Here is an 18,499-nt window from a genome sequence, read left to right on the forward strand (position 1 = left end):
TCATAGTCTCGTTCTATCGGCTTTTATGCTCCTCCGGGAGTCATTAAGCAAACAGAAGTTGTCACATAGCTGTAGTCAGAAGACGGAGCAAGAGCCTGATTGACTTTGGTCCAGTGACGAGGTCCCCTTCCAGGCGGCATGACCTTTCGTTGTGCCTGAGTGGAAAACCGAGCTGTGAGTGGAAGAAAACGACGTGGTCTTGATGGTGCTATTCAAATACCTAGTTATAGCTGCGACAGACAAATACCATCGATAGCGACCGATGATAGCAGACTTGCCTTAGGAGAGGAGGACATCAAGGGGCCGCAGGTACCCTCCAGTCTCAAAGCTAGGTAGTGCGACCCACGATTGCGAACCTTCCCTTGAAGACAAATGGGGTGGCAGGGGGGACGCAGATATCCATTGAGTCGCACCGACTCACGATTGCGATCTTGCCCTAGAAAACGTAGGGGCCACGGCGACCCTCCAGTTTTGAAAACCCACGATGTCAAAACTGCTCTAGGAACCGTGGGTGGCCACAGCTGCCCTCCAGTTCTGAAAACCCACGATGTGAAATCTGCCCTAGAAATGAAAGGGCCGCAGCGACCTGTTCACTTAACAAAGATGCACGATCTCAAACCTGCCCTAGAAGACAAGGGGTACATCTTACCGACCTTTACGCAGTTTGCCACCTCTTTCCATAGTGAGCATGGCGGTACAAAGACTAATATCTGAGTACAGCAGTGTTAAATTAGCCAGAGGGTTATTCGAACTTTACGACCTTCCGATTCTCATAGTTGGTGAAGTGGGCCTCGGTGACGATTAGTGAAGCGCGGAAGTGCGCGCCTCCACATATTTCGCGCACAGACCAGCGCTTACTCTTAGCGGCCATTGTCGCGAACTCCCGGCATGTACGCGCATCGCCGACAAAGAAGCTGAGCCAACACCGCTCAACCCTCGACCGCCATCTATCCGTCGCCAACTCGGAAGCAGCATCGCCTGCGTCGCCTAACATGGCGCCCAACGAGCTCGCCGATGTAGCGGCTGACGCCTCGTCGGGCGGCTCCTTCACCCTGTTGAAGCAGCAGCTCGAGCTCGACTTCAGTTTTGCACCGCGCCGCGTCAAGGGCCTCACCACGCTCGACATACAGCCGGACAAAGCGCATCTCCGGGATATTACGCTGAACTGCCGGCAGCTGAGGCCGACGAGCATCAAGATCGAAGGAGAAAAAGCCGCCTTTAGCTACTCGAACCTCCACCAGCGCCTGACGCTATATCCTGGTACCGGTCTGGAACAATATCACTACGCGAAAGAGCGGATTGCGCGACATACACAGGGCGCAGAAGATGAGCTCGTCATTACTGTGCCTGACAAGGTCAAAATCCGGGAAGTGAAGCCCTCGGAGGCTGGCATGACCGACGACGCTCAGGGTACCTTTTATGCGCCGATGAAGCTGGAGATCGAATACGAACTGGACGACTTTCGGGACGCGCTGCAATTTGTCGGAGTCGAGGATGGAGATGCCCGGTACCCACATGCTTACACGCGCAACTCGTCCTTTCCCGGTGCGGCGTCGTGTCTCTTTCCATGCATAGACGACGGCGAAACGCGCTGTCTGTTCGATGTGTCTATCCGCTATCCGCGAACGCTGGGGGATGCGCTCAGCAAATCGAATGCGCAGGTGCAGGCACAGGCACAGGGTGTGGAAAAGGCGGATAGCGTCATGCTGGATGCGGACGATGATCAGGTCGACTTGTCCGAGGAAGAAAAAGCCATGGAGATGCAAGTCATCTGCTCCGGTACCCTTACAGACGATGTGAGTTTCGATTTATCGTATTTAGCGCCTTCTAAGCTGACCTTCAAAGATTCTCGATCCCGCCGACTCTTCGCGAAAGACAGCCAGCTTTTCGTGCGATACCCTCGTCCTCCCCCAGCATATCGGCTTCGTAATCGGTCCCTTTGAACATGTCGATCTCTCGGAATATCGCGACACACTTGATGACGAGCGCTTGGGAGAGAATGCCATCAAAGTTCACGCGTTTTGTTTGCCAGGCAAGGAGAATGAGGTCAGGAACAGCGCCATGATGCTGGCCCGAGCTCTCGACACCTTCACCGAGCGCTTCCAGAGTTATGCATTCGGCAACTCCTACAAGCTCGCATTCGTAGACGATCTGGAATGGGATACTGCACACACAGCCTCTTTCTCCATCTGTAGCTCTCGCCTGCTCTTTCCGGAGACTGTATGGGAACCACTGGAGCACACGACCAGAGTGTTGGTGCATGCAGTAGCCAGCCAGTGGATAGGCGTTGACGTGATTGCACACAACCCAGAAGATCACTGGATCATCGTTGGTGGATCGTGGTTCATGGCTGAGCTCTACCTCCGAGAGCTGTTCGGTCGGAACGATTGGCGGTTCCGTCAAAAGGTGATGGTCGACCGAGTCATTCAGATGGACCGCAAGCGCCCGTCGTTACAGCAGCTCGGATACGTCTTACAACTGGATCCTGGAGAGGTCGAGTTCATGGAGCTGAAATCGCTCATGGTACTGTCTATCCTCCACAACCGTCTGGTAAAACAGAGCGGGAAGAATGGTGTCGACAGGTGTCTGTACCGCATGCTCTTCAATGCTCGTCAGGGCAAGTACGCCAACGGCGCGATCGCTACCGATGACTTTCTCGATATCTGTGAGAAGGTTGGACATCAGAAGTTGGAATCGTTCTTCCAGCAATGGATCGTAGGAGCTGGATGTCCTACTTTCCACTGTGTGCCTTCGTTCAACAAGAAGAAGCAGGTGGTCCAACTTACTGTCAAGCAGCTCCAGGCTGACTCATCCATTACGAACATCGACAGTGGTCTCGCCGCGGATGACTTCATGCGCGAAGCGAAAGAGAAGTCTCGCGACTTGCGGTCAGCGACAGGATACCCCACTTTCGTTGGCCCGATGACTATTCGAATTCACGAAGCTGACGGAACACCCTATGAACATATCGTCGATATCAATTCTAATAACGTCAAAGTAGAGATTCCGTACAACACCAAGTACAAGCGACTCAAGAGAAATCGATTGAACAAGGAGCGCATGGCTGCTGCCGCGGGCCTTGATGCTTCGGGCGAGACTCAAGAGGATGTCACCTTCTACATGTTGGGAGACCTATTCACATCTCCCCAGGAACACGATGAATGGCGACTAGACGATTGGCCACCGGAAGACGAGGCTAAGCAAGAGGGGGAGGCTTACGAGTGGATTCGAGTCGATGCAGACTTTGAATGGATATGTCGGACCAACATCGAGGACATGCCGTCATACATGTACGTCTCGCAGTTGCAGCAAGACAAGGATGTCGTTGCACAAGCAGAGTCGATACAGTTTCTCGCCAACAAGGAAGGTCATAAGCTGATCTCTACTTTCTTGGTCAAGACGCTGATGGACAACCGATACTTCCACGGCATACGGACCATGGCCGCTAATGTTTTGGCTCAGAGTGCACTGAAGCGAACAGAGTGGGTTGGCCTGTTCCATCTGCAGAAGGCTTTCCGCGAGCTTTTCTGCTTACCCAACTCACCCATGACTCGCTCCAACGACTTCTCCGATCGTAGCATGTATCTGATACAATGCGCTATCCCCAAAGCCATTGCTAAGATAAAGGGCGAAGATGGCAGATCACCACTAGAAGCGAAGCGCTTCTTGCTCGATCTTGTTCGGTACAACGACAACCGCGGAAACGATTACAGCGACGACCATTATATTTCTACCCTGATGCGCTGTCTTGCGGAGACACTCACAAAAACTACAGCCAGCGCCGACCTTAGTCACGAAGAATGGGCTCAAGAGCAGGATTTCACAAGCAAAGCCATCGGAGAGCTTACCCGACACCAGAGACTTGACGAATGGATCCCTACCTACCAGAACGTTTACACAACTACCGCCCTTGACTGTGCGCTGAAGTTGGTCATGAGCCGGGTCACCCCGTTCAAGCCGACCGAGTTCCTCCAGTACGCCCAGCTTGGAAATGCAGACAACGTACGCTTGAAAGCTTGGGAGTGCTTGATTCGGCTCGGCATGATCCGGAAGGATACAGTCTTGAGATTCCTCATGCATGAGATTCGGTCCGATCCTTCGCCGTACTTCAGAAAGCAGCTGCTACGCATCTTTGGCATTGCGATTGGACAAATCGCTACTGGAGACGTCTGGGCGCCGGAGAAGGCTGCGGACACTTCAGCAGGCACACTTATGATCGAGAACGAAGCCAGTAATGCTGAGCGTGCATCAGCTCTCGCCCGGCAGAACCTTAATGGGGCTCTGAGAGGGTTGAAGAGCGACATGCAAGGCAACCAAACCCTGCGTATGGTCCTGGAAGAAGCCCTGAAGTCGAAAGTACTGTCTACGAACGACATGTCTGAGCTTTTGGACATCTGCGACATGATCTTCGATAACCAAAAGTCCAACAAGCTGCGTATCAAACTGTCTATGCCACGCTATTGGAAGGTGGAGCATATTGGAAAGGCATCAGTGGTCTTCAAAAAGACCAACAAGTTTAGATGGAGATCGAGGACGCTTCCAAAGGAAGAGAAGAAGGAGGATAAGGACGACAAGAAGGAAAAGGCGCCTGTTCCACCTGCCGCACTACCTACACCACAACCCACAAGAGATACCACTGCTCCGGCTCCGAAATCAGCACTGCCGAAGCTGTCGCTCAAGATCGGAGGACCGAAGAAGCAGTCTACTGCATCTACACCGGCAACTGCGGACTCTACACAGGCCTTACAGAGAAGCCAGTCTATAATGTTCTCACCCACTGTCTATCACTCACCATCCCCTGCACCAGTGTCCAAACCTGCATCTCCAGCGCCAGTGCAAGCGCCAGTACCAGCACCACCGCCCCCGCCCCCTGCCGCTCCAGCCGCAACGGATTCGCGTTCATCGACTCCAGAAGTGCCGCTGATGCAGCCGTCAAAGAAGATAGCCACCCCAGCAGCGACCCCCAAGCCAGCGACTCCAGCACCGGCTCCAGTTCAAGCTCCCACCGTTGCTCCTGCTCCGGTTACCAAGACTCCGGTTCCACCACCCAAGGTCCCGACTCCAGCTCCTGCGCCTGCCCAAGCGAAGCCAACACCAGCGGTCATCAAGGTGCCAAAGGCTATGGCTACACCGCCTGCTATCGCATCACCGGTTCCCCTGCCGGCGCCCAAGCTTAAGATCAGGACCAAGACCGCTTCCGGCTCTACTGTACCATCAAGGCCCTCCAGCGCAGCTCCATCACCGCGTCCTAGTGCCGCTCCTTCACCTCGGCCAAGCGCAGCCCCTGCTCCGTCACGACCTGCTGCGACAAACCCTGCGTCCGTGGCCAGACCTGTAATCAAGCAAAAGAGAAGCAAGATCGTCAAGCTGCGAATTGCACCCAAAAGGCTGGCTGGCTTTCTCGCTGGAGAGAACAAGAAACGTAAGATGGTTACTGGAAACGGGGATGACGATAGGCCATCTAAGCGACAGAGCTTCGAGCCAAGTAGTATGTCAAACGGCAACGGCACTGCTAAGAGCGGTCTCGTTAGCGTGGAGAGGGGTGGTAGCAGTGGGCCAAGACTGCTGCTCAAGATGAAGGTAGGAAAGGCCAACTTGCCAGGCGAGAAGAAACGATGAGATCGAGACGAAAAGGTTTTCAGCAAGAGACAAGGTCGGCAGCGATGGCCATGACGAGGTATCGAGGATAACACAACATGCATTTCTAAGGTGTTTCACGGACGGGCATCTCTTTCCCCCACAGCGAAATATGGTTTAAGGAAAAGGAGGGTTCAAGGCCGCTGCATGCATGCATACGGGATCAAACAAGCATTCAGCGATGGCGTTATTTGTAGTGTATTTTCACATGGGTGGTGGGAATGGGACATTCAGGTGGATACCCCCTTTGCTGATTTTAACGAGTATACATGCCTTCATCGGGCTTTGTATTGTTAGACCGCCTAGAGTGAGAATGCATAATTTACACGTGTATGACTTGAATTAAACAGTGAATTAATGATGGGTATTGATAGTGAGGAAACGCTCGCTAGAGAGCGAAATACTTGAGTATCCTGTAGTGATGTGTACGCCGAATGAAAGGGTATCTACCATTACACCCCGCCTGAAATCTATACTTGGTAATGAAATGATCTCGCTGTGATATTAGGATCCTCCCCATAAGAGTTTCTTCACGGATCGTACGCCGGATTGGAAGACTGATTCGCTAATGGGTGCTGGAGCTGGTGTTTTGTGTGCAGTAATTGGGAGGGGTTTTTCCTGAGGTTTGGGACTCTGTGGTGCTGATCTAGATGCCGGTTGTGGTGAGGAAGGCACAAATTGTGATGAAGAAGGCTGGGCGCTCGCTGTCGCGTCGTGTGTAGATCCAAGTACTTTTGTTGCTGTCGCTTTCTTCGCAGATCCGGACACCGTCTTCGCAGTCTTCTCCACAACCGTAATTGTATCCATATCATATGCAGCATGCGGGAAAACACCCTCCCTCTCCGTTGCCATCTTGCGGTATTTGGCATGTGGCAGCGTAGATTTTTTAGTTGGAGCCCAAGGAGTGCGCTTCCTTTTATTCTTGGATCCGGGAGGACGGCCTCTCTTTCTTGGCACTAGGATGGGAATTTAGTGGGCTAGTCGGAGGAGGGTGTTTCGACGGTCTCACCCTTGATCTCAGCATCGCTTCCTGGTGGGTCTTTGGCTTCGACGTCTTGATCGGACTCTGCATCGCCCATGACAGAGTCTGCATCGTCGTCCTGGACGGGCGGTTTGGCAACCATAGATGCCGTGGGTATGATGTCGTGTTTGTCGTCTTCTGAAATATCGGAGCCAAATTGAGAACCTGCAGTTTCAGGCACTTCCTTGTATGCTTTGTCGCTGGCTTCCTCTACCATCCCGCCGCATACAAGACATAGTATGTCCACGTCCCACTTGCGTTTGGGTTTCCCGCCGCGCCTCTCTAATATTGTCAGGCGGGCCTTGTTGTCTTGCGCCTTGATTCTTGCATCCAAGGTGGTGGAGGCTTGAACTTGGCTAGGCCGGCCTCGCTTCTTCAATTGCGGTGCTGCGTCTTGGAGGGCTCGCTTCTTGAGACAGTCCGCATGAAGCCACTCTGAACATTGTGGGCATTGTAGAAGAAGCTCGTCCGGATTGCAAGGCTTCTTGTCGATGCAGTACGTTTTCATTTTGCTCAATTGGCTGTTGGCGCGCTTTGTAATGTCGTAGCTCTGGCGGAAAAATAGCTGATCTGTCTTGAGGTCGAGGCTTTCCGGGTCGTCGTCCCAATATACCACGTCTGCGGACGAATCCACTGACAAAGCGTCGATGATATCCATGTGATTGCTGACTATCAGCTCGCTGTCGCCATGATGCGCTTGTCGTCCACCTGGTATGTCCTCAGGCCGGTATGCCCAGTACACTCTGAGAAAGACATGCTCGGGATCTCCGCCGCGAACTTCGAGAACTTTGGCGATCCAATGCTCAATCGAGCCGGGACCTTCTGCGATCTTGTCTTCTTCGCTCTTCTTCACAAAGATCATCTGACCTACTTCGAACTCCTCGCCGTTCACAGTGAACCTCCGATAGCGCCGCATAGCCTCCCAGTACAGCGCAGGCTTTATCTTTACGTGTAGCTCAGGTATTTGCGTCTCGGGATATGGATTCGGCTGCGTCGTCTCCGCGTCCAAGGGCGCGTCAAACTCGCTGACGTGGCCGTCATTTACAGCGCCCTGCTTCGATTTTGCTGATTTTGTTGGCTTCTTTTGTTTCCTGACAGTGACTGCTGTAATCTTGAAGCTGAGATCTTTGTCTACCGTCGACCAGTCAATCCTTCGTTTCTTCGCACCGCTGGGTTGAGGCGTTGAGCCATTGGATGCGGGCTTCTCGTCAGTGACTTTGCGCTTACGTGCCATTGTAGCGGGTGAACTTTGGATGGTGGAGGGTGAAGGTGTGAGGGTGGAAGTTTGGCGTTGGTGCAGTGGTGACTGTGATGCGCTGGTGTGTGCTCGGTGCGGGCAGCACTGACTGTCTGACTGTGACGCGGGATATTAAGCGAGAGTACTGTACGATGAGAGCTAAACGTTGGAGAAGTGGGCGAGTTGGGTTGGTATGCGGAATGCAGTATCAAACTGAAGTTGACATGCTACAGCTCGACGCGTCTGGCACCGAGTGGAGCAGGCGATCTGTCGCGCCCGCGTTGTCAGCTGCCATCACGCTACCGCGCCGTGAGAACGCTAGGCCCAAAGCATTATATCACGTGAACCTCTATCGTCTCCGTCACGACATCCTCGCCAAACGCATTGGCAAGGCGAGACGGTAGTCATGAACACAAGGACTGTCTTGACGAATATCCGCGAGCCATTCCGGCAGCTTCCCCTCATCTGCCATGCGGACTGCCGGCTCAAAACGAATTATTGAATAATACCAAAGTAGACAGTCTCAGCCTTGATTTACACAACGCCACGATGGGCGATCACGTTCGTCACTCAATCGATGATGCATGCCAACATCAACCTTTAGCACCGTTGTCTGACATGGCATTGTGGTACAACATACGACGCGACGCGCCGGTTACTCGGAGTGCTCGGCTAGGATGGCATGCAGGTAAGATCTGTATGCCTGGTCAGCGCATCTGACAAACCTCTGTTAAGGGAAGAACAGCTGGGTACCCCAGATTCCGTGGGCCGCGTTCCGGCCGCTATTGCCAACACATGGATTTGGCAGAAACGGCCAAGATGCACTGCCACAGCATCATCGTTACCCAGAACAGGAGAAGTCCGTGCCGAGTGACCGAAGACAGGTGGGCGGCCGCCAATTTAGTCTAGTACGGGGCCTCTAGATGCGCTGGGAATACGACCAAGAGCCAATGAATTAGCGTGCAGTGGCCATTGAGGTCTCCGGGAGGATTGTGGATATGGAACACGCGGCCATGCGTTGATGTCGATGAAGGAGCGCGCTGCCGTCTGCGCGGATATGGAAGAAGTCGCAATGGAATACGAATCTGTCAGCCGGTAGATGGATCGTCCAGCGCGCGACGATCTCCAAAGACCAGAACCCTTTCGCAGGTTCGCGTCATAGGCACGCTAATCCCTGCCGCGTGCCCAGAAATTCCTCCACAAGTCTAAGTCCACCACGGACCTCAGATATACGTACTACGCCTACCGCTCTTTCGCTCCTTGTAGTTTCCATGATTGCTGTCCTCCTCCGCCTCTACACACATCTCTAATCCTGTGCTCTCGTCGCTCGTTCCCGAAGAAGCTCTAGTTCCTGCGCCGTAACATTCCGCGAGCCGGTGTACCCGTGGCTTGCACGCCTGGTTCCGTACCGACAACGCGCCCGTAGAGCACCTGCATTGTGCACCGCATAGAGGAGAGACCTTCCACTTGTACTAATACCGCCACTCGTTGCTGCCATGGGTCGTCCAAAGAGAGGTAAATAATGCGCCGGCTACAAAACGGCGTCCCTCGCTCCCTTGTCGGCAGTGCCCGTCGTTGGAAGAACATTCACTAATGTTGCGCCCGGTTCGCCCCTTCACAGTTCTGTCGTTTATGTCACAATGGGGTGGTTCCAACCAGAATACCTTGCAAAAGAACCCTCCGTCCGCCGGACCGTCTCCGGGCCCCGCGTCCCCCGCTCCGCCTTCACCCTCGACGAAGCAACCCGTCAGCTCAGCCAACTTTGCACAGTCGGCCACCGCTCTCGACTCGTATAACAGCGAGCGCCCTCCCTCCCGCGCGACACAACGCGAGCGCAGCGACTCGCGAGCCTCGGTCCGTCCCATGTCCATGATCCAGACATACCAGCCGCCCGTCATGGAAGTAAGCCAGGACACACTGCCCGAGCTGCAGCGCATCTTCACCTTCCTGAACAGCCACTCGAACAAGCTGTACCAGGAGGGCTACTTCCTCAAGTTCCACGACACCGACACCCGTACGTCAGCCCTGTAGGCCATGCCTGTCTGTGATACTAACGGCAATGCAGGTGGCCGTCCCGCGCCAGATCGGAGATGGCAGGAGTACTTCGTCCAGCTCGTGGGCACCATCCTCTCCCTCTGGGATGCGAGCGCGTTAGACCAGGCTGGGGGTGACGCCGAGGTGTTGCCCACGTTCATCAACCTGACGGATGCTGCAATCCACATGGTATGTCCGCTCACGCCCTCACTATGACCTCACTAACCCCGCAGATCCCCTCCATGACCCTCAAAGACGGAAAGAAGCTCGACAACATCCTCAGCGTGTCCACGGCCGCGAGCAACAAATACCTCTTCCACTTCGATTCCTACCACGCGCTTACGCAATGGACCGCCGGCATCCGCCTCGCCATGTTCGAACACACGACCCTGTCGGAAGCGTACACGGGTGCGTTGATCGCTGGCAAGGGCAAGACGCTGAACAACATCCGCATGATACTGGACCGACAGTGCGCAAAGTACGAGGACTGGGTGCGCGTTCGGTTTGGCGCGGGCACTCCGTGGCGCCGCTGCTGGTGTGTCGTCTCTCCGCCAGATGAGAAGGAATATCTCAAGATGCAGAAACTGCAGAAGAAAGGCAACGCTTACGAGCGACCGCCGATACTCAAAGGCGACATCAAGTTCTATGATACCAAGAAGGTCACCAAGAAGACCAAGGCCATCGCCACGGTCAAGGACGCCTACTCATGCTACGCCATCTACCCGCAGTCGAAGCCGCTCATCGACCAGTCTACATTGGTGAAGATCGAGGGTAAGATCACCATCCACTCGACGCCAGAGAGCACAACAGAAGGATTCGTCTTTGTTATGCCGGAGTCGCGTCCCGCTATCTCGGGATTTGAGATTATGCTCCAGTACCTTTTCCCCGTGTTCGATACATTCTCACTATACGGACGCCCAAAGAAGTTGATTGCAGACGTTCTAGACACCCGCGGTCTGATGTTCGCTATGCCTTCCGACAGGCGCTACGGATACTTGGAGATGTGGGACGTGGTGGGCTTGATCAACACCGAGGGCAGCGACAAGTGGTCAGAGCGCCACTGGAGGAAGCAATTGAAGGACCTCACGTCCACAAGAATGGTAACTGCGAACCAGGACGCGGAATCCATCTACAGTCGCGCCAGCCGCAGGAATACCGTCAGCCGGGCAGGCTTCACACCTCGTAATCTGCGATTTGAAGACCAAGGCTCCATTCGCTCCAGCCCGTCCACACGCGCGTCATCTCCTACACGCAAGTTCCCAGACTTCGAAGTGCAAGCGCCGCGTCGCGTCGGAACAGCTCCCGCAGCAAACCCATTCGGTACCCCACGCCATCAGCGATCTGTGTCAGAGCAAGTCAACGGACGCAACGAGAACAATCCATCTAGATTCACGCGAGAGGAGACGCCATACGAAGACGAGCGACCGCCGACGCCTCCCCAGCATCGTATACTCAACGGTTCGTCGAACGGGGCGGTCCAGCCTTATGATTCGTCTGCGTCAGATTACGACGAGAGCCCCATCAAGGAGCCACAGAACCTTCCACCGCCGCCTGCAGATCTGTCTGCTCCACCGCAAGGTTATGTCGACCTTCCTCCGACCCAGGAGCACGCTGCCAATCAAAAGCCGCCCATTCGTCCCAACATGCCCATGGCTAAGCCAAACCCTGCAGTCGACTCTGCCACGCTTCAGCAAATGGCTGACGCTTCACATGGATCCTTCCCAGGGGGCGTAGCTGCCGCTGGCGCAGTCGGGGCTTGGAGAAATCAGGACACCATACAGAGCAGACGCAGTGGTGACTACAACGCGTACGGTGATCAGGGCCAATCGATGTATCTTGGTGTCAACTCAAGGCCGCCTCCAACGAACCAAAACTCTGGGAACCGCCTGTCTACCATTCCCGCATCACCATACGTCGAGCATTCTGAGTTCGTCGACTCTCCCACAGGCTACCAGCCAACAGCTCCATCGGTCCCAGAACATAGTGAGTTGCCGCCACAGCCCCCCAGTCACGACCTCCCTTATCGTCCGCACCCCGAAAGCGGCGGCATACCCCGTAAACCAGTACCAGGTCGGTCTCCCCTAGCCTCGCAAGAGGATGACACCCTTTCGACCAGTAGCTCAAGACTCGACAGTTTACGAGAGGACGTAATCGACCCTGAAGCTCTCGACGCTTTCAACATCACACAGCCCACCCTGAATCGTCAGCCAAGCGGATCAAGTAGTTTCTACGACGATGATGCCATATCGACTTCCACGCCAGACTATGCCAGCATCGCTGAAGAGGAACCTGCGCCTCCTCCACGAAGAGTGCCTGAACGACGCGCCGACCGACCAAGAAGCGGCGTTCTGACCATGATTGGAGACCCGAATGTAAAGCTTCCCTCAGATGAAGATCCACATGGCTACAAGTCTGTTCTGGACCCAGCACAGGCGCCTGCAGCTGTTCCTAGTATTGACTTTGGCCCGACGTACGCGTTGGACTTTGATGGCAAGCGTCCGGGCACTAGTGGGACCATGACACAGATGCTACACGACAACAGCGCCTCGCGATCCAAGGAGAACCTTGCGACGACCCCGAACGAACAGCACCGGCTGTCCTATATCTCCGGTGCAGGTTCACCTAACCAACCCATGCATGCGCGCAGTGGTTCGAACTCTCCGCAGATCTCGGATTCACGACAAGTTGCATGGCAGCCGGCTGCAGCCTCACCACAGCAGCCGGACAGGACAAGGCTGGATCCTGAAGACTGGGTGATGCATCGCGCGGCGCATCAGCAGCAGCCTATAATGTATGGGCATGGCAGAAGCAAGTCGCACACCCCACCTCCTTTCGGTCGCACGCATTCTGGAGATTGGACTCGTACACACTCTGGAGATTGGAGTCATATTCAGCGGTCGCCTCAGGGTTCTCCAGGTCCTGCCCGTCCACCCAGCCGCCCTCTTAGCCGCGGTGCTGAGACACTGCTTAATCAACAGCCTACTACTTTGTCTGCTCGCGAGCAGGAACAGGTGGCTCGCATGACAAACACTCCTCTTCTGGACCTTTCGCAGAACACCAAGAAAGTGCAAAAGGAGCCTCCGACAGGTCTTACAGGTTACATCGATTATCGCGAGAAGGAGAAGGCGGCTCACAAGGCCAATCGCCAGAGTTTTACACCGACTATGCAAGCTGAGATCGACCGACGTACCTTGCAGACCCAACAGCGCCAAATGATGGAGGTCCAGCAACGCCAGCAAATGATGATGCAACAGCAGATGCAGCAGCAATATGCGATGGCTCAGAGCAACTATGCGCCGAGCATGATGGGTACTCCTAGTGTTATGGGTATGGGCACGCCAACCGGCATGGGTGCTCCGAGTGTGATGGGCGCACCGAGCATGATGGGTACCCCGAGTGTCATGGGCATGCCTACCGGGCCTGGTACACCGTCAGGTATCGTCGGAATGGCGTACTCCACACCGAGCCAGATGCACCCCATGTATCAGCAACAGCAGCAGCAGTACTTCCCCCAGCAGGCGCCAACCCCACAGATGAACGTCCCTGGAGGTTGGGTCTCCCCAGCGCAGACACCGCAGAGCCAGTATTTCCCACAGCCATCACCGCAAGGCTACGGAAACATGGCGCAGCAACAACAGCAGACTCCGCCCACGCAGGCTTACGGCGCAAGCTTCGACCAGGCGCAACAGGCAGCAAAGTACGCGCAGCAACAGCATCAGGGCCAGTACCGCCGTTAGATAGACGGGCTATCCGTTTAGAGAGTGTTGAGGTCATTCGGGATCGATTACAATTGGATTGAAGAGTATGAGACGAGATGCCGATGTTCACTGTATATATTTCACGTCTGCATCTTCTCGTACATAATACTAAGCATTGAGAGTGGGAGCTTTGGATTGGATTGCAGGCTCGCACGGTATAGCATGGAGATATTAATGGAGTTATGATGATTGAGAGTATGTTCTGACTACCTGACTACCTGCTGTGTTGCTATACGTAAGGCGTCTCTGGACTAAGCGTGTCTTGTGGTTCAGGTTGGTTCAAATACAAGCTTTCTTCCTGCGGGGGAACGATAGTTCGATAGAAGTCCCGATAGAAGTCCTCTTCTGAAGGCCTTGGGTATCCCTTGCGGAGCTTCTCCGATATGAGAAGCTGAGTGCGCGTCATGTGAAACCTTATCTCGGTCATAGGAAAATGAACTTGGAAAACTTTCTCTAACAGCCGTCCGAAATTGATAACTGAATTTGTGTCTTGACGATCCTCCCAACCCACTCGTTTCATCTCATGGTAGAAGGCATCGAGAAGGACATCCTTTGCTGACTTTCGGTAGTCAATCACAATGTGCGCCCCATAAGTCGCCACTCCTGCAAGAGCATACACCTTGTCTCGGATATCCTCGCAGTTGTGAGTACCAAATGTTTGCAGTAGCGGTTTGAGATCGACTCGTTTGCGTGGTCCCCGTTTCGTGGAGACAATTGACATGGCCGGACTGGTATTGATGGTTTTGTGAAGAGGCGAACATAGCCCTGCCGGAAGGCCAGACATGGTCAAGATATAATGATACAAGTGTTCGAGCTTGGTCCATTCAAGAATCTTGGAGCCACATTGAATCTCTATATCTCTGGCGATCAGGATCTCTTGAATGATCCACATACGTGACCAATATCTTCTTTTGCATAATGATAATATGCTGCGTAGTTGTTTATTACTCCAAGTAGCCACGCTTTTCAATTGTTTGGCAGATTCGCGCATACCCTTATCCTGATCGATGGAGAGTTGTGGCGGATCAATGGTATTCAACATCTGCATAGCAAGATCGCTATCATCCCCCTCCTTCCCAAGCCAGACCAGAACAGACCGAGCATTCGAGTAGAGAAAGCGCATCATCTGCACCTGATGGTTGCGCTCGTGGACGTTAGACTGCTGAATACACACTGCGTCGATCCAGAAAGGTCCGTAGTTCTCGTGACGTTGCTGCTGACGTAGAAAGTCCCGAAGATTCTCGCGCACTGGAAATCTCACGCCATTGATCTCAATGGTTTCAAGCACGGCGGTCCTTTTGTTACCCCAGGTGTAAGATAAGGCCGTGTAAGACGGACGGGGCCAGGGACTGTAGGTTTGCATGTCGCATTTGATGATGTCTTCGTCGCCTTCGGCGGGTTGGATTCTGAGCAATCTGAACTCATGGGTCAGCCGATCGACCGGGCATGACGTATAGGCGTCGGCCATGATATGTAGTTGATATGGACGGAGAGATTGTAAGAACTGCTGGTGATAGGCGATGCGATTCCGCGGTCAAAGAATGGCAAAGGCTGTGACAGGTGCTAGAAAGCGTCCGCACAAACAGCATAGCTGCTTTCTGAGCTCCAGCTTAGCTGGGTGGGCTGTGTTTCAAAGAAAATACTCACGGCCCTGGATATGCTGTCAGCTCACTATCCTATGCTCCCTTACGACCAATAGTATGCGAGTGTGTTGCTGAACGAGCATCTCCTCGCAAATCAAGATAACACGCTTTAAGTGATACGATCAGCCTTCCATCGGGACGATATAACGAACAAATAGATTTAGATCTTTGTGATTGACTGGAGCCTGTGTTCATGTGTAAATACCAGATGCCTCGGAAGGACGAAGTGCGGGGCATCCCAAACGAGACAGCTACCCCTCCATGCAGCTTTCACGCCGCTAACCCCATCCTACCTCCGTCTCCACACCACACCCTGCATGAGGCTCGTCATAGTATCCATCGCTCACGATCCTCGGCCAACCTTGTTTCCATTTGGTTCCAAGCCTAACTCCGTCCGACGACATTGCCGTGAACGAGGATCGGTGTCTCGCTGCTGAAGTTCTTTACGTCCTCCATGACCTCCTTGGTGCCCTCACTCTGCAAGGCCTTTCCGACACTCTCCGGGCTGTCAAACTCCATGACGGTGCTGATGGCGTATGGACCATCGGCGTTGAGCTCACTGACGGCGTAGGACTTGAGACCGTGGTCTTTCCAGTTCTTCATGGCCAGCGGCATGTGTGTCTTGAGGTAGTACTCCTTGTTAAAGGTGGAGCCCTCCTTGCGAGGGTAGAGGACGATAGCGGTGGCGCCGGACATGATGATGTATAGTTGGATGGTATCGGAGAGTTCTGTACGCTGTGAGTAAAAACCAACAGCAACTTGCAAGATGTACTGACTGTTGTAGATGCGATGCGCGGTGCTGAACAGTACTGACGTGGGAATTAGTGTCTTTATAGCTGCGCCCGCGCCTGGGATCGACTCAGTACCCCACTTCAAGATCCTTACATCCGCTTCGGTCCTGCTGTTTTGCACACTCGCCCGAGATTACTCGCAATACCAGTCCGATCGGGCCTAGGATATATAACGTCGACTTTTGTCAGCATGCTGCTATCTTTCGACCACGATCCAGCTCCAGACACACGTTACTGAAGTTTGGCCGGATCTTCCCGAGTGGATATCCTCACATGCGTCGGAAGGGACCTTGAAGATAGATGGCTACTTGCCAAGCTAATCTACTACCAGACACTTAATTCGACATCGTCGCGTCCACCGCCAGCTGTGTCGTAACGCATAACTCCGGTACAGTTACGAAGAATCTTCTGGTGTAATGGCCTCGAAGGTCCCCATCTCCCTATTGCCCTGGCGATTGCGCTCGATCAGGCTGTCCTTAATAACCACGACTGTTTGAGCGCCGGGCTCCTCCTCTACAGAAGGGAGTATGGGGACAGGCAGATCGTCTTGCAGGCCAGATGACCTCACGTTTCCCCACACCCTTCCTCCGGTAGGCACCGCAGCCTTCGCCCATATGTACGCTGTTTTGTCCATTCCCCTCAGCCTGAGCCCAACGACTGTGTGCAGCTCTTTTGTAATCTTGGGCTGGACAACAACGCCTGGTCGCCATAGCTGGGTTTTCTGTGGATCCGAAAAATTCCGGATTGCAATACTCGTGCGATGGGCGATTACTGCTTCTTGTATGACGAGACCAGTACCGGAATGTACAAAACGTCGAGGCAGTATGCTGTTAACCACGCGACCTTCTTCTTCGTATGCACAATCCGTCAATCTGAATCGGAGTGCGGGATCCAGCCCAACGATTGCGTCCGGGAACCTCCCGCAGTCGATGGTACACGACGAGCCCGACTCGAAGAAGAGCTGTATTGCGGGAAAGAACGTGTTCAACGTCCAGTAAATAATCTCTGGGAATAGTCAGCTCTGCCATCCTCTCGCACTACGCATTTGGTAGACGCGCTCTCGTTGATCAATTGACTAGCTAAATCGGTTTTGTCCAATGCCGCTGTGTGTTCCAGACTGACAGTCCGCGGTATGAAAGCGCCATAGTCCGTGGTAGAAACGGTCGTCGCATCCGATCCTTTTGCCTCGTCATCTTGCATGAGGACCTCGCTGAGCTGGTCCCGAGAGCTCCAAAGTCTTGGGAAACTGCGGCGCTGTGCTTCTATGAGAAGATTCTCTGTTGGGCATTGGTAATAGTCCATGCGGCGGAAGCAGCTCGTGTTACCGAGAGGACATCCGCCGGATAATGGATGCTTGTATAGTGGTCTTGGATTGCTATGAAAAAAATGCAATTGATGTTTGTGTGTTGCGATAGAGCTACGCAAAGATGTGCCCAAGAGAAGAGGTGTAGAAGCGCGCTTGCGTGCGCGCTGCGAATATGATGACTCCACTCTTATTGGAAGGAAGGAACTTGAGATGACCCACACTATGGAGAAAGGTCGCCCAAGAATTACCGTGAAAGAGCATCCAACTCCCCAACACCTAACATCGCGGCATATGGAAGGTAAGTTCATCGGGTCTTCGCGATGGTACCAGCAACGTGCGGACAGGGCGTTCATCACCTTTTCAAGCGACCGTCTACACTTTTAGTCCTGTTTGGAACACAAGCTCATATATTGCTTGTTTCTCTCTCATGAAGAGACGTCACGCAAGGGTCATGACTGCTGAACGTCGCTGCCGCGCACGCGTCTGGTGCTGACCTGCTCAGACCATTCCTAATCAGGAAAGGACGCAAAACACCCAGCCCTGGACCAGTTGACATCAAGTCCTTCAAGGTTCCTCCGCTCCAAGAAATTGTTATCACCTGATATACGCAACTTCTTTCAGCTCCATATTGCCGTCGCACACGACGACTTCATCATGCAAGCGCCACGGCGCACCTACCCCAGTCTCCTTGCTATCCTGCGTCAGCCCTGGCTCGCCTCACTGCACACGCGCATCGCATCGGATGCCTCATCTACACGGAGTACCGGTTTCTGCATGCATTCAAAGCCGTGGGATGTTACACAAGATACTGTCCCGTCAGCTGTGTGTAAGACGGGACGTGCCATGTTGCCCTACCATTATGCTGGAACGCTTATGCGCTTGAGCGTGGGATGAAGGCAAAGTAGCGGTGACTACGCGAGACTGCTGATTATCAAGGCTTGCTCACCGGACCATGTTGTCAGACGTGCAAGTTTCAGCAAGCTTCCTATCACGGTCCATGGGTAGCGATAGTGCTGTCAGCTGCTCAACCCAGTGGCAGACGGAGACGGAGCACGGCGACACCGTTGTCTGC

General features: G+C 53.8%; 4 protein-coding genes across 4 annotated transcripts; 2 read left to right on the forward strand and 2 right to left on the reverse strand.

Annotated features, from left to right (window-relative positions):
• Window positions 1-992: 992 nt before the first annotated feature.
• Window positions 993-5,619, forward strand: J4E87_002608 (uncharacterized protein; the record flags this gene model as incomplete). The annotated part of the gene is made up of 2 exons (XM_049374244.1): window positions 993-1,796; window positions 1,846-5,619. The coding sequence occupies 2 exons, from the start codon at window positions 993-995 to the stop codon at window positions 5,617-5,619; spliced, it is 4,578 nt and encodes a 1,525-aa protein (XP_049236384.1).
• Window positions 5,620-6,614: 995 nt separating this feature from the next.
• J4E87_002609 (uncharacterized protein) lies at window positions 6,615-7,892 on the reverse strand (the record flags this gene model as incomplete). Its single annotated transcript, XM_049374245.1, has 1 exon — window positions 6,615-7,892. One exon carries the CDS (start codon window positions 7,890-7,892, stop codon window positions 6,615-6,617), a length of 1,278 nt encoding a protein of 425 aa, XP_049236385.1.
• Window positions 7,893-9,488: 1,596 nt separating this feature from the next.
• On the forward strand, window positions 9,489-13,666 carry J4E87_002610 (uncharacterized protein; the record flags this gene model as incomplete). Its single annotated transcript, XM_049374246.1, has 3 exons — window positions 9,489-9,909; window positions 9,961-10,118; window positions 10,163-13,666. The coding sequence occupies 3 exons, from the start codon at window positions 9,489-9,491 to the stop codon at window positions 13,664-13,666; spliced, it is 4,083 nt and encodes a 1,360-aa protein (XP_049236386.1).
• Window positions 13,667-15,714: 2,048 nt separating this feature from the next.
• On the reverse strand, window positions 15,715-17,166 carry J4E87_002611 (uncharacterized protein; the record flags this gene model as incomplete). Its single annotated transcript, XM_049374247.1, has 3 exons — window positions 15,715-16,228; window positions 16,520-17,126; window positions 17,160-17,166. 3 exons carry the CDS (start codon window positions 17,164-17,166, stop codon window positions 15,715-15,717), a joined length of 1,128 nt encoding a protein of 375 aa, XP_049236387.1.
• Window positions 17,167-18,499: the final 1,333 nt, after the last annotated feature.

The sequence above is a fragment of the Alternaria ethzedia genome (assembly GCF_023757985.1).
Source record: "Alternaria ethzedia strain BMP 0044 chromosome Unknown scaffold_4, whole genome shotgun sequence".
Taxonomy (NCBI): domain Eukaryota; kingdom Fungi; phylum Ascomycota; class Dothideomycetes; order Pleosporales; family Pleosporaceae; genus Alternaria; species Alternaria ethzedia.